Source organism: Primulina eburnea, chromosome 14 (assembly GCF_022965805.1).
Source record: "Primulina eburnea isolate SZY01 chromosome 14, ASM2296580v1, whole genome shotgun sequence".
NCBI lineage: Eukaryota > Viridiplantae > Streptophyta > Magnoliopsida > Lamiales > Gesneriaceae > Primulina > Primulina eburnea.
The window spans coordinates 10797701-10821123 of NC_133114.1; the positions used below are offsets into that span (position 1 = coordinate 10797701).

General features: G+C 35.0%; 1 protein-coding gene across 1 annotated transcript; it reads right to left on the bottom strand.

Moving 5' to 3' along the window:
- Positions 1 to 96: 96 nt before the first annotated feature.
- On the bottom strand, positions 97 to 3798 carry LOC140811421 (uncharacterized). The gene is made up of 6 exons (XM_073169274.1): positions 3630 to 3798; positions 2916 to 3146; positions 2610 to 2786; positions 2377 to 2486; positions 2015 to 2274; positions 97 to 1848 (listed from the first exon to the last, which is right to left on the bottom strand). Exons 1-6 carry the CDS (start codon positions 3729 to 3731, stop codon positions 1349 to 1351), a joined length of 1380 nt encoding a protein of 459 aa, XP_073025375.1. The 5' UTR covers positions 3732 to 3798; the 3' UTR covers positions 97 to 1348.
- Between the last annotated feature and the right edge of the window lie 19625 nt (positions 3799 to 23423).

Sequence of the window (23423 nt, forward strand, 5' to 3'; positions counted from 1 at the left end):
GAATGTGTTTTTGAAGAGCAAGCATTCGGTCTTCTCTCAATCGAATGACCTCCCAAGACCATCTCAAACGAAGGTATATTCTTTTTATGCTTTAATTACATAAAGGAGAGGGGTAGTGCAACTAGCTGATATACAATGGGCACACATATTTATAGTTTTTTGAGATAATATTAATGTGCTGGTATACAATGTCCTTACACAGCCGCCTTCCCCATGGACATTTTGTTTAAAAGTCTTGTTGTATGAATTGGTTGCAAAACTTTCTTTTGATAGGTTATTTTCAATGGTTTCTTTGGGATGTTTAGGTAAATAGAATTGAAAACTATTTTTCTGTGTTTTAATGGTAAATGTGTGATGGTGCCTTTTGACTTGTGTTTGAATTTATTTATTTGTCATACTTGGGTGAGTATTATTATTATTTTTCGTTCAATTGGGTGTCAGATTTATCTAAACCTAATCTAACTTGGGTGATTATTATTGAGAATGTTGATTTGGTAAATGTGTAATGTTGATTTTTGGGTGACTAGAAAAAAAGTGCAAGGCGAAATGTGTTGAAAGTTGCGACATAAATTGTTAATTTTGCGATGGAAATATCAGATGCCATCATAAACAAGTGAGGAGGCGTTAGCGATGGAAGACAGATATGTAAAATCTGCGACCTAGTGTAATTGCCTGTTGTTATGTTGATTTTAGTTTAACTTGCTGTCGCTACCTATTGTGACATAATTTCCATCGCTATTTAATGATGGAACAATAATATCCATCATAAATCTTTTAGCAACCAAAAATTTCATGACCAGTCAAACTCCATGGTAATACTGTTGCCAAGCCAACCTATAGATGGGATGGGCCGTTGTTAACAGCGTGTTTCCTCAGTACTACTAACCTGTAACTTGTTTGTGAAAATCTACACTACCGATCATCTTTTGCTGCCAAGATCGATTTCTCAGCGCATAAAATTTTGTAGATATGAGAGTTGAGCATGACATATCTACTTGTGTAAGCATATGATGCGAATTGCTTATTAAGTCAAGCTGCACACTGTTAGAATATAAATGACCGACATTTCAAAATTGATTTGATATGACATTGCTCAAATATCGAATATAACAAATAGTTATCGAAAATACTTCATAAAAAGTTCAGAACGTAAACAATTAGAATCCTCAGCTTAATCCCATGCAATAGTAGCAGCATTACATTTGCATTAACAGAGACGAGCTCATTTTATCTTAAAACAAACAACAAAACAAAAACCCGACTGGGAAAAGGGTTAGTGATGCATAATATATATTCACAATTGGCCTATTAATATCCTATTCTCGTCCTAACATGAATCCTAACTTGATCAGAATGCAGAATCCAGAAAATCTCCATTAGCTGTGCTGAATGGATTCAGTGTGTAGTAATTCTCCATTGTAGCTATCATAGTTTTCTGGTTGGAATCTTGTTGAGGCACACACTCGATCATATTATTTAGGCCAACATTGCCCGAAATGGCACCATTTCCATGTGCATTCTGCATAATGTGATCATTGTCATTGATTTGGTATTTCATTTCCGTGTCCATCCAATTGCTGCTGTTGAAATTTGCATCTAACAAACCATAAGAAGTATGCAATGACGGTTCCAAATGATAATTTTGAGGATCCCATAGCAAATAGTTATCGATATTAATTAACTCCCTCGTGTTTGAGTGATGATTTTGAGAAGTAAAAGCTTCTTTGCCTTGAGCGACTAAATTCATATCTGACTGCCCTTGAATGCTACCATTTACCACATAAATTTCTGGCCCTTGATTCCAACTTGTTGGATTATGAGTAATGGGTAGATTAAGCTGATAAGTATCTGTAAACAAACATTTGATGAAATCAGGATTGGCCGAAAAAGAAGCAAGGCTATAGATACCATGACCGATCACCATCGATAAAGAAGAATCTTTCTAAATCACTTCGGGTTGTTAAGAGAAAAGTTCGGATATCAGAAGTTTAAAGGTTACTGATATGATAGATACCTGATACAGTTGAACTTTGATTTGATGTGATAAAAACTTCTTCTGTTGTTGCAGGATAGTTTCCATGGGGATGACATTGAGATTCATAACCACTGCAGTTCAAAGAAAAACCCGAGTTCTCATGTGCAGCTAGGTCGAAGAAAGGACTTCTTGAACTTGGGAATGGTTTCAGACTCAAAGCATAGAGTGATGGACTGTATCGCAAAAGATTCTCGTAATGTTTCTCGAAAATTCCGGGTGGGAATATTACCAAATGCCTCCTGCAGAGGAACAAACACATACCATAAGTCACATTGGGTGTGCTTTTGAATTCTTTGTTTAGTTAAATTATGCGATTAAATAATGAAGTAATGGTGGGATACCTGCAATTGGAAGCTTGATGGCCTCCTGTGAAATCAGATATCTGGTGCCAAAGTGTGTGCTTTTTTGGTTGAGGACTAGTTTCTCGATAAAACGAAGGTGGAATACTCAACTACACACACAATATTAGTCACATTAAGAAATGTAAGTTCATGTAATAAAAAGATAATGAAAAATATTTACATTAAAACGTGTATTATTTTTTTGTTATATGCGAAAACGAGTTGATTTTTACTTCAATCTCCAAAATCCCATAAGTACTGTTATCCGGCATAGAGGCCCTGATGGCTGTAATATGAGACCATTCGACTTCCATCTTGCTCTTCAATCCTCCTTCTAAAACCTCCCAAACAAGTTTACGTTTGGCATAGTAAATTTTGGCGGTCAAGTCTCCTACACGCCTGCTAAGCTTCTGTTCACATGCATTTGATGCATCTTAGATTTAGACATGAACATATAACAATTGCCAATTCATGTATAAATAATCCTAAATGTCTAAGAAGAAATTAGTTAATTTCATAAAGTAGAGGGACAATGGTACCTTCCAAGATCCAATCATTATTAGAGCTGCCTGAAAATTTGAAGCCTTCCGGTATCCCGAATCACTAGTTTGATCTATTTTAGGCTTGTTGCGGTTCGAGTTCTGATGATTGATCAACTGATCTTCTTGCTTCTTCCCATACATGTCATGAAGTAAGTCCAGAAAAGATTTTGATTTCTTTAGTTTCAAGCCAAGAGGACTCAACTGTGGACTACTCTCACACCATTCTTTCTGTATTAACAAAAAACAGAAAAAAAGTGCAGAAACTTTTATGAGACTTTGTAAAGATCACATGCAGATATTACTACGACGTACAAAGTTTGCATTTCTATCAGTTCGAGTCCCGAAACTCGATTTAATGTTAAATGAAAAAACTTTAGAAGAAATTCAAAATTTTCAAACTTTGATCTTTAATTGAAGCATAAAAAATCATCGAATATAAAACTTTGGTGCCATGCACAAAGCCCAAAATTTCCACGTCAAGAGATCTCTATGGATTGTGGACGGTAGATCAAAACACGTTTTAAAACATTCAGGATTATGGTTTCAGGTACATTTTCGCTTAAGTTTTTCAGTCAAATGCTTGATAATTTAACACGATAGATTATGTTATATGGGTTTTCCCAACACCTCATTCTAATGCAAAAAGGTTTGTTTTCAAGATTCGTTCAAATATATGCACATATTCAAGAAAACAATGGAAATTAGAAGAACCTGCAGATTCATGAACTCTGGTGAAAAATGATTGCTCCGAAGATTTCCTCCACACCATTCTTCTTTGTTATTTCCAAATATTATTCCATTGCTCTCACCCATTTTTGTATGAATAACACCTTTTTTTTTCTTGTTTTTTCTGAACTGAATTAAATTGGTTAAGCTTAAGCCTTTTTTCAGTACTGTCGAGAAGCACCTGTGTGTTATTGTATTTATAGGGTGGGATGAGGTTGGCGGCTTTTTGGGGGAAAAATAAATTAATGCAAGGTGACAGAAAGCGATACTTATTTTTCACAAATAAAATATATACACAATCAATCATTTAGTGGTTGTTCCAATATATATATATATATATATATATATATATATATATACATATATGATTTCTCCGCTGGTCGACATATATTATATTTAATCAACTGTTCATAACTTTCAAGAAATAATATTTTAATCAAATATAATATTCCACTCTTAATCATCATTTATATGAATATCAATTCAAGTATAAATTACTAATATTAGCCAAATAAGTTTTACATGATTTGATATTCACAGCAAAAAATTATATTATATTTGCCAAAGCAAAAGTATTTTTCACTTCAATTTTAGCGAGATATAAAAGATTATTAAATGTGAAGGGCATTTATATCATGTTATATGAATGATTTGGACTACAACTCATTAATTTTGATTGCCCGCTTGTAACTAATAATAAATAGAAAATCAAAACTACATTACATTTGGATGGAATGATTTGAATTTGAATGGATGATTTGAAATGAATCCATATTAATATAAATTTGTAATCCATCGCAACGACTCAAAAAATAAATATTCGAGATTTAAAATCATTTTTCAAGTGTATTTATCCTTACAAACCAATGAATTTGTTATTATGGATTTGAAATATATAACTTCAAATTCTAAAATTCAATTGCAACCTTATATTTGGACGTATTTTTATCATTATGGATCTATATTCAAGTATGAACCTCATATTTAGATCAGTATTCCAATTACATGGACAATTATTCCTCTCCAACAAATCACAGATATTTAACATCAAGTACACGCCAATTATTAACATGTACATATAATCACATTAACACAATAACATACTAATAAACCACAAACTCAATTGTTATAACGATCATCGAAATCGACATATTATATGATCTTTTGTTAATATAATTCTAAATAGAGAACTAAATATTTGTACAAAATATGAAAGAACTTTTCTTTGCCCACTATAGCTAGAGATATGTACAAATTAAATCCAACATGTTGAAACAATGTTACACAAATTAACTTATATAATGCCAATTGCCCATAATTTGTGGTTCATGACATACTCGTGTATAATATAATTGGCCACTCATTTTGATTAATTAAATGAATCTTATACTTCACTAGTGACATATAAAACTCAATAGTTTTACTTCAACTTGATTCTTGACATCAGCCAACCAAGTCGGATTCATCTCATATATATCCCACATTCATGAACAATGAAATTAATGACGTAATTATTTACCTATCTTACATCATATGAACCTAAAAAAGCCAAAATGTTTTTTCTTACAAAAAAACAAACACGTGAGGTTTTAGTCAACTTTTTATATATTTTTATGTCTATATATAATGTAATTTGATCCAATAAAAAGTATGGGGTCGTCACATATTTGACGATATATATTATAATTGTGAATAATCATTGCTTTTGCTTTCTTGATGATTGCTCATCTTACATGATATACACGAGAGGGACTGTTTCTTTCATTCTTGGATTCGTGGCACTTTCGTGAGCAAATATAAGAAAAACTTGTGCTAATAGTAATACGCTCACTTTTTCTATATATGGTGGCAGCGTGACAAGAATTTGGTCCCATGCATATACAACTTAGTTATCACCCCCAAATTACTAATCCAAGAAGATAAGATTTTGAATGTCCACAAGCTTAAATTTGGTAATTTTATGGTTAAAATATACTATATTTCAATCTCAAGTTGTCACATGACTAGAAATTAGTTCATCAGAAAATAAAAATTATACTTTTGCCTCTACATATTAAAGGCTCACAACCTATCAGATGTACATGAATCAAAATCTTAACCGAGTTTTTGTCGTTCTTGGAATATAATACCGCTGATTTATTGTCACAATGTAATCATAGTGGTTTTTCAATATCATCATACTATCTTGGCATCCAACAAAATCGAAGCAAGTGTACACAATGACCTCAAGTTTATCCATCCTCCGATATATGAGCATGTAATATTTTTTTCTCCGTAGGTACCGTAAAACTCTTCTGGCTGCTTTCCAATGTTCCACCCTTGGATTTTTTAAATATTGGGCCAACATTTCTTCACAAACGCAATATTTGGACGTGTAAAAACCCGGGCATACATTAGACTCTCCACTACATATGCATAGGGAATCTTTTGCAATTCTTTTTCATCAAAATCATTGTTGTTGAATTGTTTGAGACTAAACTTGTCTCCTTTAGCCACATGAGCATCTGTTTGTTTACACTTTTGCATCTCATGTCGCTTAAGAACTTTCTCGATATAGCCTTTATGCGATAATCCAAGAATACCTCGAGAGCGATCACGATATATCTGGATACCCAATATAAAATATGCATTACAAAGATCTTTCATCTCAAAATTCTTAAGTAGAAATATCTTGGTGTCACGCAATAGCTCTATAGCGTTGTTAGCGAGTAGGATGCCAACTGTCACAGGGGTTAAACAACGCAAAAGATTTTTGCTAACTTTGTTTTTCTCAACCCTTGTGCAGGTAGACTTCCACACTCAAGTCTATCACCCTCTTATATTTGATCACACTTGTGTTTGATTATATTTTCTGAATATAACTCACATAAGCCAATTAAGTAAGAATAATAGCAATGACAAACGAGATTACCAGGCAATCTGCCCAACCTTGTAATAACACAATAGTTCACAATACAGAAAAATAATCTTCCAATGGCTTGCACACAAAAAGGCTAAACACTTGTGTATCATGCCTTCGTGAAACTCATGCCAATGCATATAAACTAAATACAATGCAATATTCGAAAACCAACTGCTTGGGGCACCTGTCTTGTCTGACTGGTGACAGTTGTAATTGCCATGCTAACTGTCTGTCTGCATGATTAGTGTTTCTGCTTCTTGCATGCACATTGTCAATCTGCCACATATTATTGAATGCTGCTAAGTGTCAAAACTCGAATTACAACCATTCCAAACCTTCTGAACAAGATCCCCACATGTTCAACAACTAGTCTACATGAATTGACTTGACTTGCCCAACCAAGCTCAATATGCTAACATTATACTTCATCAAACACATCCACCCAATGTGTTGACTTATTTATACACTTAGCCAACTCAAATATGCCCAAGTTATGTAGAAAATAACTAAGTTTTAGGCATAAAAACTTTACTTCATGGCACTCTACATTCGTGCCATGAACTTAGCAATTTCATCTTCCAACTACCACAGATTAATGTTTTGGATCCAAGTAACATCTACCCCATAATCGCCCACCCACTAGACTAATTAATCAACTCTCCGCTGAGCTTATGATACACAATCATCAACCAAATTAATCTCAACACCAAATGAGATGATCACTTGATGAAATTTGAAATACAATTGTCGAGATATCTTCTTGAGTTCGTAGATGGTTTTTTTGAGTTTGCAAACCATATAATTTGAGTCATTGGAAACAAAATATTCTGACTGCACCATATAAATCGTTTCATCAATGTCAACATTGAGAAATGTAGTCTTTACATCCATCGGATGAAGCCCAAGATTGAAATGTGTCACTAAAGCCATTGTAATCCTTAAAAATTCTTTCGAAAAAATCGTTGAGAAAGTCTCTTTATAATCAATGTCTTTTTATGTGTAAATTTTTTAGCGATGAGATGAGTTTTATATCTTTCCAGATTACCTTTCGAATCTCTCTTGATTTTAAACACTCATTTACAACCAATGAGATTCACACCTTTTGGAAATGAGACAAGATCCCATACATCATAATTGTTCTTCATGGATTTTATCCTCCTCATTCATGACATCATTCTATTTTTGAGAGTTGGAACTTTCCATGTCTTGACGGGAGTTGATAGGACTTTCATCATTCCAATATCTGCCTCATGTTTTTACAGAAATAAAATGTAATAATCTGGAACTGCATTTCTCCTATCTCTAGTAGATCTTCTTATAGGCATAAGTTATGGAAGTGCTTGAGTTTGTTCCTATAGAATAATGGGAGGATCTCCAATATTTTCTTTCTGCATTGTGTCTTGGTCAAGGTGATGAATATGATTCTGATCAATGCCCAAGACAATTGTGAGAATATTTATATTCAAATACAATAATCCTAAGTGTATCTCTCCCCACAAACTTAGCATCCTAAAAGAACGAGGCATTTCTTGACTCAAAAATTGATTTATTTAGTATCCAATAAAAGAACAACTAACCATCCTTGAGTCCTGTTTCTTTTCATTAAACTTATAAGGCATTGCCTTTGATGGACAACCCCAAATATGCAAATGCTTAAGACTAGGAATTTTTCTTGTTCAAAGTTAATAAAGGGTTTTGATTGCTGCTTTAGTTGGAACCCCACGAAGGATATATGTTGCAGTCATTAGTAGCTCTCCCAGAGTGATTCTGACAGTGTAGAATGACTAATCATATTCCTAACCATGTCCTTAAATGTTCTGTTTCATCTTTCAGTAATACCATTCATAGTGAACGAAACCGGCATAGTGTACTATGAGTCGATACATCATTCATCTAGGAATCCGGCAAAAAGTCCTGGATATTGTTCACATGAACCATCATATTTACCATAGCATTCACCATTATGATCTAATCTTACATTTCTAATCAACTTAATCAAGTTGATTTTCAGCTTTAGCTTTATAACTTTTGAATACATCAAATGACTTTACATTTTCATGAATGAGATAAATGAAGTCATATCATGAAAAATTGCTTGTGAAATTTATAAAATGTGGTTGATCATTCCTTTAAGGCAAAGGAAATTGTTCACAAATATCAATATATATAATTTCTAAAACGCCTGAATTTATGTTGGCTTCAAATCTCCTTTTGTTGGTTTGATTTCTTTTTATACAATTAATATATTTATTAAAATTTGTGTAATCTAAAGGCTCGAAAATTTCATTTGACAATAACATCCTTATTCTCTTTTCAGATATGACCCAATCTCATGTGCCATAATGCAGCTGACTTCTCACTGACTAATTTTCTTTTAGTTTCTCTACTTTTTTTTAAAGATATTCATTAAATGAAACAATAATATCCATATAACAAAGATTATCGTATCCTGATAAAGACCCATAAATAAAACCAATTTTGAATCATGAAACAAATTGAATATTCCATTTCCAAAATAACAAGAAAAACTGGATTTTTCTAATGAAGAAATGGAAATCAAATTCTATCAAAAAGACGGTACAACAAATGTTTCAAAAGGATCCAAATAAATTCCACTATTTAACAATAATATAAATTTCTTATTACCTCAACTTCAACTTTGTTACCATCACCAACATAGATGAACCTTTCAGCATTACTTGGTTTTCGAAAATCCAGGTAACTCTGCATAGACACAGTGATATGAGTTGTTACACTAGAATCGACCCACCGAATGTATCTAGGCACTTAAGTTAAACTACTGTCAGAACAAACAATATTCAAAAGTATGCATTTCTTAGCACGCCAAGCGTGGTAATTAGTGCATAGCTTCTTCATATGCCCATAAATGCTATAGAAAAACAACACAAGCTTTGAGAATCTTTAAGATTATTCTGTTATTTTTTCGAAGGTTGTGTATCCGCAGCTTCCTTATCATTCTTTTTCTTTCATTTATCTTTGGATGTAGAGGCATAATGAATACTTTCAGTCTTATCTTACTTCAACATTTCATCTTCATGAATACAGTATGAGATGAGCTTATTCAAAGACCAAGTCTCTTTCCAAGTTATAGCTCTCCTTAAAATGATTTAACTGTGGAAGAAGAGATATCAAAACAAGATACACCACAAGTAATCAGAGAGGTCAAATTTCAGTTCTTTCAGCCTTAAGCTAGATAAGACATCTCCGTGATCTACTCCCTTATGTTGTTTTTGTTTATGCACCTCATTGAAATGAGGCTATCCAAGAGTGTACCAAGTTCAGACTTTTCACTATAAGCAAACCAATTTTCAAGGTCCTTAAGGAATTCCTTAGCCATAAAAATGTCACTAGACATTGTGCCCTTGAATGTTTCTGGAATGACTATCTTCATTATCATCATATCCATACGATTCAACATCTTCCACCTTTCGAACTCACTCTTTTCATCAGATGTACTTTTATCCGTAATGGCGGGATGAGAGTCAACCATTATCGTAAGGTCCATATCCATGACACCAAGAACTATTAGTCAATGCCACGATTTAAAGTTAGATCCATTTCACATAAGTATAGAATTAATGTTGGAAATAAAAAGAAGCAAAAGTCAAATCATAATATAGAAAAAAAACCACAATATATATGCTCAACACATTTTCATATAAAATAATCAATAAATTCAAATAACATATACCCTAGACAAAATATTAATTTGTAAATGACATCCTGACACAAAAATCAAACACTTATAGTGACTATCATGTAAAATAACAACCTTTCTTTGAGCTGATATGTTATTCACATGAAATACTAAATAAATATCACATGTTTACCACTACAAGTACATGTGTAATTATATTAAACATGACCTTCCTGTATGCCAATCAATATTCATACAGATTACATGTAAAGCCCCAGATTCGATGACCGTCCTCACTGTATCAAGACGGGTCTTTCCAGCGTGCTTATGTCCTCACTCACACGCACCCTAGGAAAATTCTCAGGATGTCACCCATCCCAAAATTGCCCCAAGTCAAGCACACTTAACTTTGGAGTTCTTATGTGATGAGCTACCGAAAAGAAGATGCACCTTCGTGATATGAGTAGTACCAATCAAATCTTTTAAGCCCTCTTCAACTGTACAGTCCATTACATTGAACTGTCTTGGAATCCCTCTCCTTCCGGTGTAAAAACGGTTCATTCATGTTCCCTCCACCTAGAAGCCTGCCAAGAGCCGCTCATTGTCCGTGCCACCTCATGGCACCGGCGATCACCCCCCGCCCTCTTCGACCCCGGGCCTCACATGCCCACCATCTTCCGCTTGGTTCGTCCCCGAACCACACAGTACTCGGAGAGGTCGGCTCTGATACAACTCTGTCACGCCCCGAGCCCGGGCCCGCACCTGCGTGACTTTACAAGTGGGCACTATAGCTACTACTTCGTATTCGTCCTCGCTTTACGAAAATGATTAACCCAAGTTGCTATAGAAGTCCATTGTAAGCCATTATAAACTAATTTTAAATCTTTGATTTTTTCGATGTGGGACATGGTATCACAATCACCCCTCCTTCAGAACGCGACGTCCTCGTCGCGGCCTGACCCCTTGATCCACTAGCACCGAGAATCTAGAGGTGGCTCCTACAGGTTCAAGAGGTGGCTCCCATCATGTAGCACTTTGCCCCGCAGGTCCAAGAGGTGGCTCCCATAAACGTAGCACTTTGCCCCGCATAGCACTTATTTCCCGGTGTTCCATGCCGGTGACCGGCTCTGATACCATTTTGTTAAGCCCCAGAGTCGACGACTGTCCTCACTGTATCAAGACGGGTCTTTCCAGTGTGCTTATGTCCTCACTCACACGCACCCTAGGAAAATTCCCAGGAGGTCACCCATCCCAAAATTGCCCCAATTCAAGCACGCTTAACTTTGGAGTTCTTATGTGATGAGCTACCGAAAAGAAGATGCACCTTCGTGATATGAGTAGTACCAATCAAATCTTTTAAGCCCTCTTCAACTGTACAGTCCATTACATTGAACATTACACATGCAAAATCTTTTGTATTTCAAAACAAATTAGCTTCCACAAAATAGGTCACTTTGGAGATATTTTGTTTCAACCTATCCATTTCAAAATATATGTAACCTTAACATTTTTTGAAAAATTGAAAACTTAAATTAAAATATTTTTTTTAAATAATCCAAATGTCGTGTGTGGGGGAGCCCTTAATCCACTCCCATGTGTGCCCCATCCTATTGGGGTTGCGCTGGGCACGCAAGCGTGCCCTGTCCTGACGGGCTGTTTCGTGGCATTTTGCCCTTTTCTTGAGTGCGCCTTGCGCGAATATGAAGCCTGAAGAATATTTTGGCGAAATTTTTACTTGTTTTCTGAACTTTTATTTATTTTTAATAAAAATATGGATGAAAAGCTTGAAAATATCATACAAAAAACGTAAAAATTTCGAACAAAAATTTCTTTTCTGAATCCTTAAAATTTTTTTTCAACCAAAATATTTCCAAATTTGAAGTCATATAAAAAGAACTTGCAAATAATTTTTTTCCCAAATCTTGAACAAAATAATATCCATAAACTTTAAACATTTATCCCAATGATTCAACATGAGTGACTCCAATACTAGTTGTTAGGAAAATTCCATATAACCACAGAATTCGTAATGTTAAATCATAAAGAATAATACCGTAAACTTTAGCGGAAGCGTACCTGAAGCCATAATTCTTGTTGCCTAAGAAAGAGTTATTGATTTTTCAGATCTACACGTTCTTTTCTTGAGACAATCTTTTAATTTTATATTCATTTATATTTTCTATAATGAAGATAATGAAGGTAGATAATAGAGAACATGATAACGAACCATCTAGGAACCTGACCAATATATATGTAATGTCTATTATTATCTGCTATTTTTCTGTTTTAGCTCATTATAAAAACAGAAATTATAATTTTGCCTCTATAAATTAAAGGCCCAAAACTTATCAGATACATTAAAGCATATTAAACAAAACTTTAACCGGTAACTTTAAGTTTTGGACTTCACTTTAATGGAAAACCACGATGCCTAATAATTCACATATAAGCTGTTGGGTTAAGCGTGCATGAGATAGAGTAATACTGGGATAAGTGACCTCCTGAAAAGTTCTCATGCATCAAGCTGCTAACGTTGTGATGCTTGATCAGGTTGTCTAAGTGGGCTGTAAGAAAGTGACACCAGATCTTAACAGGTAATACTGTTTCTGATGAGGACAGGGCAGATGGTAGGAAATGGTAAGAGTAATCTCTGAGGGATATGAGACAGCACCAGCAGATAAACACATACCTCACTGAATTCATAGGCCTATCAGCCCGACCCATTAGCACCAAATTAGGTGCACTCTGCGCTGTCACAAGTATAAAGAAATAAAGTTGCGCCTTGGCTAACAGTTATAGCTTTTGGCCTAGTGGTAACCGCTTGATTCTAACAATTGGTATCAGAGCGAGCTCATGTGTTCAAGTCTCCCAAGAAGCATATTTCTATATTTCTTGGGGAATGGAATGTTGGGTTGAGCATATATGAGTGAGAGTAGCACTGAGATAGGTTGACCTCCTAGGAAGTTCTCATACATAAAACTGTTGACATTGCGTCGTTTGATCTGGTTGTCTAAATGGACCGTAAAAGAGTGACACCAGATCCTAATGGATAATACCGGTTCTGTTGGGGACAAGGCCAACGATATGGAAAATGTAAGACTGATCTCTAAAGGATATAAGACAACACCAACAGATAGACACGTACTTCCTCGGACTCATGGGCCTAGAAGCCCGACCTATGAACACCAAATTAGGTACACTCTGCGTTGCCGCAAGTATAAGAAAATAAAGTTGCGTCTTAGCTAACAGTTATATCTTTTGGCCTAGTGGTAAGCGTATGATCCTAACATAAGCTAATATAATAAATTGACTCATCAATCTTCCACTTAGGCTATATGTCTAACTTTATAATTATATTTTATGACAATAACTTTATAGGCTAAAAAATGTTGTCATTTCGAGATGTATCAATAATGCAGACCATCAATCACATCAACGTAGGATCAAAGAAGTATTCACTAAGCTTAAGATAACTCGATTCATCAATAGTCACATATGCATACATAAGTAAATGACATGGATTATAAAGTGGATTTGTATCATGGAAATTTCATGCAATGACATCATAACATGCCGATTTCAGTTGGTCCTCCTTAAACTTTATTGAGATCAAACCTTAACTATAACCAGAGTGAGAATAAATTGAAATTTATTTCTAAAGAATATGACTTTACATAAATGTAACTGAAAATGCCTATAACTGGAAAACATTTAAAATGACAAACTCCCACTATAACTGAATATGCTCAATTGATATAACACTTACACGAGCAGTGTGCTCATGAAACGTATTGGGTGGTAGTCCCTTACTTATCAGACCTGCAATCACGGAGTTTGTATTTATATGCTCAATAGATAACTGACAACTTTGAATTATTTTTTTAACAGCCAAGAACTTGATGTCAATATATTCTAACTTTGTCGAGTTCATGATGTTATTGGAATATAATACCACGGATTTATTGTCGTTATTTAATCTTAGTAGTCTTTCAACACCATCAACAATGTGCAGTCTCGTGACAAAACTTGACAGTCATATTCCACTATTAGATGTATAATAACATGCTACAAAATTAGTTGTTATGATGAAAGAGTCTATCGATAGACTCTTTAATACTTTCCATGAAATGACACCTACAACAAGGAGATAAATATAGATGTAGATTTCATACTATCTTGTTTTACAGTCTTACATCCCATATTGCTTGAAAACTATCTCGATATAGCCTTTTTGCGATAATCCAAGAATACCTCGAGTTCCATCACGATGTATCTGAATATCCAATACAAAAGATGTATCCCATGATCTTTCATCTCAAAATTATTAGTTAGAAATATCTTGATGTCATGCAACAGCTTTATATCGTTGCTAGCGAGTAAGATGACATCAACATGTAAAACCAGAAAATATGCTTACTCCCACTAAGCTTATGGTACGCACAATCATCGACCAAATTCATCTCAAAACCAAATGAGATAATCACTTGATAAAATTTGAAATATCATTGTCGAGATTCCTGCTTGAGTTCATAGATGGATTTCTTGAGTTTGCAAACGATATTATTTGAGTCTTTGGACAAAACATTTTCTGGCTGCATCATATAAATTGTTTCATCAATGTCAACATTGAGAAATGTAGTCATTACATCTTCGAGATCGAATTGTCCCACCAAAGCCATTGTAATCCTTAAAAATTCTTTCGAAGAAATCAAGAGAAAATCTATTTATAATCGATGTATTTTTTTGTGTAAATCCTTTAGCGACAAGACAAGCTTTATATTTTTCCAAATTACCTTTTAAATCCTACTTGGTTTTAAATATCCAATTGCAACCAATGGGATTCGTACATTTAGGCAATGATACAAGTTTCCATATGTCATACTTGTTTGTTGGAATATTTCATGTTCGCAATCTTGATTTTGATGTTAACAAAACTTGTTATTTTGTTTCCAATAAATTTACCTAAGTGCGCAGAAAGCTACCGAGCCTAAACTGAAGCTATCGAGATGCAAACTGAAAGCGTCAACTGATTACCCAAACTGAACCATTTCAACTGATATATTAAACACCAGTTCAACTGATTGTCCAGCTGATAGGTAGTTCAGCAGAAGACCTTCAGAAGCCCGACCAGCTGATAAAGAGCACAACTGATAAAGAGCCTAGCTGACAAGTTCAAATAAAGTAGTGAAATCAGTTCAGCTGACGAGCTAACTGATTTCACCAAATCAGTTCTAGACCAGTTCAACTGACCAGTTCAGAATATCAGTTAGGAGTCTATCAGTTTGCGGAACACAACAAGATTATCTAAATGAAATCCAGCTGTACGCATTAAGGAAATCAATTGTCTAGTCAAAAGACAATAATGAACGTTGCAGCAGAGCTTAATGTCAAGACATTCTAGGATGGCTTCAGAAAGAACAAGACACAAATATCGAGGAAAAGATTCAAACTACAACGAACTTATTTGCTGAGTCTTGAAGAACAGTCATGAAGCCTCTATAAATACAAGATCAAGACCATCAACAAAAAAGTGTGAAAATCATAAGAAAAGAAGAAAGGAACTCTCGTTGTATACCAGCTTACAAGAAGCAACCCGCCCAGATTTGAGGGAACAATTCAACATATTATCAGCTTAGATTAGAAGCACAATTTCCTCAGTGTGTACAGAGAGTTAAGCTTATTGAATAGCTGAGTGAGTCTTGTACAAAGACAATAAACTTATGCATGTAGTCTTTAACACAAAGACGTTAAACAAGTATTGGCTGGAATGTGCTGCATTCAATTTAGGCTAGGAGTTCAGTTAGGCAGTAGCGTAAGTCCTAAGCTGAGTGGGTTTGAACAAGGTGTTGTATAAATCAAAGTCTTCTAGTGGAACCTATCCGAAGTGGTAGAAGGGATGACGTAGGAGCAATTGAAGTTTCCGAACATGTATAAATATATCTTGTGTACTTAACTGTATAACTATTGTTTTGAAATGGATTTGATCATTTCGAGCTGATATCAGTTCAGTTCTCAGCATAACTGAACTGTTACAAGCAAGAACTGATATCCCTCATTTCAGTTATTCAGTTCACACAAGTTAAAATGCTTTAAAATTAATCAGCTTTCTTAACGAAGGATTATTTCGAGTATTTTTCGCTTGGTTTAAAATCAATCTCGATCTAATTCATCGGTGTTTACATTCTTATAACACGAGCTATTGCAGCTCATTGATAATATCGTGTTGGAAGCACCATCGCAAGTGTTAGAACCAATGCATCATTGTCTTTCCTGGACTTTATCTCTTCATCCATGATATCATTCCTCTTTTGAGAGGTAGAACTTTCGTGCCTTGACAAGAGATTATAGGATCATCTTATATCATTCCAATGTCTGCCTCATGTCATGAAAAAATAAAATGTAATAATCTGGCACTGATTTTTTCTTATCTCTAGTGGATCTTCGGGATGACATAGGTCATGGAGATGCTTGAGTTTGTTCATATGGAATAATGGGAGGATCTCCAATATTGTCTTCTTGCATTGTGTATTGGTCAAGGTGAGGAATATGGTCCTCATCAATACACTAGAAACCTATTGGAATATTTATATATTCATCTTAAAAGAAAATATTCCCAAATCTCTTTCTCTCCGAAAACTTAGCATCCACAAAGAACAGAGCATTTTATGACTCAAAATTGAATTATTTATGGGATCATAAAACTTGTACTCCTTTGATCTTTCATAGTACCCAATAAAATAATAACTAGTAATCCTTGAGTCCAGTTTCTTTTCATTAGGTTTATAAGGTATTGCCTCAACTGAACAACTTCAAACGTGCAAATGCTTAAGACTAGGATGTTTTCCTGTTCAAAGTTCATAAGAGGTCCTGGTCGTTGCTTTAGTTGGAAATTGTGCTAAGGATATATTTTTCGGTATTTAGTGGCTCTCCCCAGAGTGATTCTGGGAAGGTGGAATGACTAATCATAATCCTCATCATGTCTTTAAGTGTTCTATTTCATCTTTCACCAGCACTAATCATAGTGGGCAAACCCGATATAATATATTGTGGGTTGATACCACATTTTTATAAGAATCTAGTATAAGGTTCTGGATGTTGTACACCTGAACCATCATATCTATCATAATATTCACTAATAAGATCATATTTAATATTTTTATTCTTGAAGTCAAGTTGTTGGGGATCGAGGAAGAGTTTAGAGGGGGGGGGGGGGGGTGCAATTTCTTATTTTCTTTCTCGGATAAAGAAGGTGCTAGAATCCTGTTAGAGATAGTAGCTGATCTTGTCGTGAATACTTCCAACAGATTACAATATTAAGTACGGAAACCACTATGTGAAAAATGACATTTTACTTCGCCAGGCGTTACTTCGGCAAAAATAAATTACGAAGTAATATATTACCAATAACTTCATTAATAACACAAGCGAAGTAAAATAATATATTTTACTTCGGATGTTTAAAAACACGGGCTTCACTGTATTTTTTTTATATATTTTACTTCGGCATATCAATTTTGATGAAGTAAAAAATAATGAAAATACGAACTGGTGAAGTTAAAAGATTAAAACATGCGACGGATTTTTTAAACCGTCGCCCAATTTTAAATCGGCGACGGTTTAATTTAACCCGTCGCTAATTTTAGCGACGGTCAAATAAAAACCGTCGCATATTTAAAACTAACGACTGTTTTTTAAAAACTGTCGCTATATTTAGCGACGGTTATTATTTGACCGTCGCTAAAAGTAGCGACAGGTTAAAGTCAACCGTCGCCGATTAAAAATTTGGCGACGGTTAAAAGAACACCGTCGTCATTTTCAAAAAAATTCCACCCCGGATATATTTCCCTCCATCTTAACCGTCGCCGATTTAAAATGTTGCGACGGTTTTTACTAAAACCGTCGCCATTTTCAAAAAAATTCAATCCCGCCTATTTTTCCCTCTATTTTCTTCCACCACTCTCTATAAATATATACAAATTCTCTCCAATTTCTTCCACTTCACTTCACAACAATTAAAATTTTTTCTCACCTACACAATTTTACAACTTCACAACACTTAAAATTTTTATCACTTACACGATTTTACAATTTCACAATACTTAAAATTTTTATTTCTTACACGATTTTACCAATTTACGATACTTAAAATTTTTATCTTTTACACGATTGTACCAATTCATAACACAGATTTATTAAATTTTTTATATTTTACCGCACCAATTCATAACACAGATTTATTAAATTTTTTTTTAATTTACCTAACATATTAGCGACGGAACTCATATGAACCCCGTCGCTAGGTAGCGACGGTTTTTGATATAAATTCCGTCACACACTAGCGACGGTATTTAACATTACTTCTGTCGCAAAATAGCGACGGTTTTGAACATGAATTCCGTCGCAAAATAGCGACGGTTTTGAACATGAATTCCGTCGCTAAATAATAATTAAGAGGAAGTTATATCATATACTACTTCATTATTCACTATAATCGATGAAGTAAAACACATTTATTACTTCGACACCGGTCCAATTCTGGACCGGTTTTTCTCCCAAAACCGGCCAAAAGACTTCGGTATTTTCAATACTACAACTTCGGGTATTATGCGAAGTAAAAGGTACATCTATTACTTCACGTCCATATACTTCGGCACTTAAGTACCCTATTACTTCCGATATTATCTGAAGTAAAAAGTGATTTTTGGCATAGTGAACAATCCGATGGAGTGAATGAAAATAGTAATATCAGTAGACAGCAGTTGTTTATGGAAGTTCGAAGATAAAGTCTTCTACGTCTCCCCTTCTTCTGTTTCCAGAAGGTATCACTAAAAGACTTTGGATTTTACAGTACAACTCTTGCACACACCCACTTCAGCAGGACTTACCCTTTGCCTACTGAAACTCTTAGTCACTTCAACACAGTTAAAATACGATACAACAAAGTTCTGAAAAGACTCTTTTCAGATTACAAACTCTTCTTGATAAAATATGAGTACTGTGAATAATTATGAAGAGTGTAAGAAAAAGTAGCACAAAATGATCTCAATAGATTAGATATCTGCTATGAAGCGTGTGATGCTTTTCTTTATGTTGAACTCGAAGATATCAAAGATTCGTGGTTTTCTTGTTTTGCGAAATACAATTGATTCTTGAGAAAGATTCAGCGTGTACTTCTATATGGGTTTGTTCCATATATATAGGTGACTGAGTTCAACTTCTATAATCAGAAAATTTATTCTGACTTCGGATAGAATCATCTTTATTACTGAAATAGGTTCCTGCAGAAAAGTTATAAAACAATCAGTCCTGTTTTATACTAAAATCGGCGAAGCGAATTAAATGACTTTCGTACAGTAATTAATGCTACAATTAATACTAGTACTAGGTGACCCTTAACGGTAACATTTAAGATTACTTCCGTTAGAAAACATATTTTTCTATTTTTGATATTCTATCCGTTCTACTGCTTCTGTTTTTGACACAGTGCTTTTCATATTTTCTACTGTTCTTAACAAATGCTGCTGGTTTTTATTTTCATCGCCACAATTAATTTAGGTCTATCAATTTCCCCCTTTGTGGTGATGCCAAAACCTGAACAATATAAAAGCATAAAAGCATTATAAAATAGATAACAATCAGAAGATAATATTAGTGAAATTAAAGAACAAAGATTGTCAATTATCAGTTCGAATATCCTGATCTTTTCTGGCTGATGATTCCGTATGGTCTCCTGTTCTTCTTTGTTCTGCTTCTGTTTGATTTCTTCCTCTTCTTTGTTCTACTTCCCCCTTTTTGGCATCAGCGGCAATAACACGATCAATGAAATCATCCATTCGTCTAGACAAGTTTTGAATGCCTTTAGTCAATATCTCCAGCTGTGGAGCCTGAGTAGATACTCGATCATTAAGAATGGTGAGAGATTGAGATTGAGAATCAATCTTGGCATCCATTAACTCCATAGTGGTGGAAACTGAGCGAATAAGGTCATCATTCTGAGTGAGTCGGTCAAGTATGTCAGATTGAGCGAGCGAGAGGTGACTAGAACTTCTGGATATAGCTTGTCGAAAAACAATGATTTCAGCATGCATTTTATGCATAGATTCCGCCATTTTAAATATTTCCTTGGACATACGGTCTCGGAAGAACTGAGCACCACTGATTTCTATGAAATTTTCAATAGATAATCGCTTGACTATATCAGAAAGATTATGGAGCTCCTTTTGTAGAACATCAATCTGAAATTCTAAATTAAATGGTTCCGATTCTGGTGATGGAGTTCGTGCAATCAAGCGTTGCCTTATCTTGGCAAGTCTGGTATCGGTGTCAGTTGTTACAGGATTGGCGACAACCAATGCAGTAGAGTTTTGAAATTCTGTAGGAGGAATAGCATTCGTTGGATCAGTAGAGTGGCCAGGTTCAGCAGAGCTTGCATCTGGAACAGTAGTAACAAGTGGTTCTGCAGTAGTGTTCTTAGGAACAATTTCTTCAACATGAGCAATAGATGCAGGAACCATATTTTCTTCAGATGGAACAACTTCAGTAGTTCCAAATGGTTTTTCCGCAGACACAGGTTCAGATTGCTGTTTCAAAAGAGCTTCCATTTCTGCTTGATGTTCAGCAGAAAAGTTCTGTAGATTTGGCAATAAAGAAGATGGGGCAGCATCTCAGTCTGGTATGGGTTGGTCTGCTGTTGGAGAAGATGATTGATCTAAAGCAGTATCTAGATCGGTTTCTGGAGCAGTAGAGAGCGTAGGAACGATTGATTCAATGACTTTTTCCACCGAAGCTAGTTCACGCACAGATAGGAGAGATGAGGATTGAATAGGCTTCTTTGGTGATGCAGAGTACTGAGGGCATGAGCTTTTGGTGAAGCTGGAGTCCGTTCCTCAACTGTCTGAATCTCGGATGGATTTTTATTTTGCAAAGACAAGCCAAAACCGAGGCTTCTTCGTTGGTGTGCTCTGAAATCGAGGGAGAATGAAGTTGTGGGGTTGACGGCTTGTATGCCTTTTACGTTTAGGTTAATTAGTGATTTAAGTGATTATTATATAATAATCATATAGTTAATGAGCCTAAATTGATTAAATAAAAAGATTAACAAGATGATTAAGCCCAATACTTAAAAGTAGGCCCATTAGGTTTTAACGCACTCCCGTAAAATAATCCATGTTGAAAAGGTTTCGAAAGTAATAGCCGAACCCTTAAAAAGTCCTCCGATTTGATAAATTTTGCGTACTGTTAAAAATAAAATCCTGCATGTAAAAATACTCAAATAAAATCTCATTTTTTCAGAAATACCCTTCAAACACCTTAACTTACTTTATAAAAATAAATCGCTCAATAAAATAATTTTCCTGAAAATTTTCCGGTCTCCGATCTTCGTTCGAATGTGAAATGGATCTAGAAATCCTAATGCATGAATTTCATGATTTAAATCATATCGTGCATGAATTATGTATAAAATGCATAAAAATAATTAAACACATAATTAATGAAATAAACATGCATTTACTGTTTTAAAACAATTTAATAAAATACCAAACAAATTTATTAAGTTGCATGCATGTGGTTCCCGTGGACTTTCAAATTTTCGGGAATGGGCTCTCCAAAGGCTTGTTCTTGAGCAAGAAGTTGCTCGCTCATCTGTCTCAATCTTTCAGTCAGAACATGAATAACATGTTTATTTTGATCAGCAGTAGGAATTGTAGGAACAAAATTGGATTCGAGAGTTTTCAGAACAGATTCTAACTTCTGACATTTTAGCTGTTCAAAGATCTAGCCTCGTCTACGCATGGCTTCAATCACATTTTCAGTTTTGGCAAGCTTAAAAGCTTTCCTTTCAATGTTCATCATTTTCGCATAAGAGCCTTTCTTCTTGAAGTATGAGAAAGAATGAAAAACTGGAACTTTGTGCCATTCATCAAAGAAACTTATGTCGTCACTAGCAGAACTTTCTATTTCTGCTAAGTAAAGATCAACACCAGCTGTCACAAATGTCTTGGGTCCAAGAGATTGTGGTTCTTCAGTCAGTTTTTCTTTCCCTTTAGCAGATGATGAGACAGGCAATACGGGTCCAAAAGCAGAAGACCCTGTAGTTGATTCTCGAATAACAATTCCAGACACAGGTCTGAAAGTTGAAGCAGTAGATGTCGTTGGAACAGAGATAGCAGTTGGTAGTGAAATAGAAGCAATGGGTCGTGCAGAAGAAACAACTTCTGGAAACACTTGCCTTATCGGAACACTATCTAATTCAGAGATTGCTGATGTCTTCTTGATCCGAAGAACAGTTCGAGCTTTCTTTTTGATGGGAGTAGGGGGCAGAGATGGTTGAATGGGAGCAGCAGACTCCTCGGACACTGTCTTGTCAGAATCAGTAGAGATAACCACTCTCTCTCTTTTAATCTTCTTTTGAAATCCTTGATCCTTAGAAATAGTGTCTCCAATCTCCCTTTTTAAAGCAACAAATTCAGCCACAGTTGGATTGGGCCTTAAAGCAAGTACATTGTCAGCGTCAATTATTGTCACAGAAGCAGCATCCTGTTCACTTGTAAAGGCAAAATCAGCATCTTTTAGCATTGTGCTGATCTGAACAGCTAATCCAGAGCTTTTCCTTGTAACCATATCTTTCATCATTCGAAACAAGAAACGACTCCAATCCATTTTAATTCTTGAAGTGATGGCAATCATCACTTGGACTTTCTTCTTTGTCAGTTTATCAAACGTGCCAGCTTTGACCAATAAGGCCTTTGCCACAATGTCAGCAAGCACTTGATACTCTATTTTGAGAAGCTTCTTGAAGCAAGATGGAGACAGTTCGTCTCCAGAAGCTGAGAAGGTGCTGAGAAGCAGTAGACATCTCTTGCTTAGAAATATCGGAGAGTTCAGAAATACCTGAACATGAGAGGAAAAAGGTTGATCCCAATAATGAGGCATCAATGGAGATGGATGCGTCTCCTTGATAATGAATGATCTTTCCTTCTTGAATAGTTGCCCTAGCATAGAAATCCAGAAGAGCAGTTTTGTAAATCGCTGCAGGTGCTTCCAAGAATTTTCGGAGTCCTGATTTTTCTAGGGCTTGGAACATTTTGACAAGATTCTCATCTTTGATATTGAGAACTGAAGTAAAGTTGACTTGATAGGCATTAAGAGTATATGCTCCGGCCATTTCTGTAAAAATGAATCAGATATATTTTGCAGTAGAGAAGAAATATTTAAGAGA

Bases quoted from the DNA above. Each gene is read 5' to 3' on its own strand.
- LOC140811421 (XM_073169274.1), bottom strand. From the start codon at position 3,731: ATGGGTGAGAGCAATGGAATAATATTTGGAAATAACAAAGAAGAATGG. The intron at 2,487-2,609 runs GTAAAAATCAAC...TTGTGTGTGTAG, and splicing joins ATGGGATTTTGGAGATTGAA to TTGAGTATTCCACCTTCGTT. The intron at 2,275-2,376 runs GTATCCCACCAT...GTTCCTCTGCAG, and splicing joins CATCAAGCTTCCAATTGCAG to GAGGCATTTGGTAATATTCC.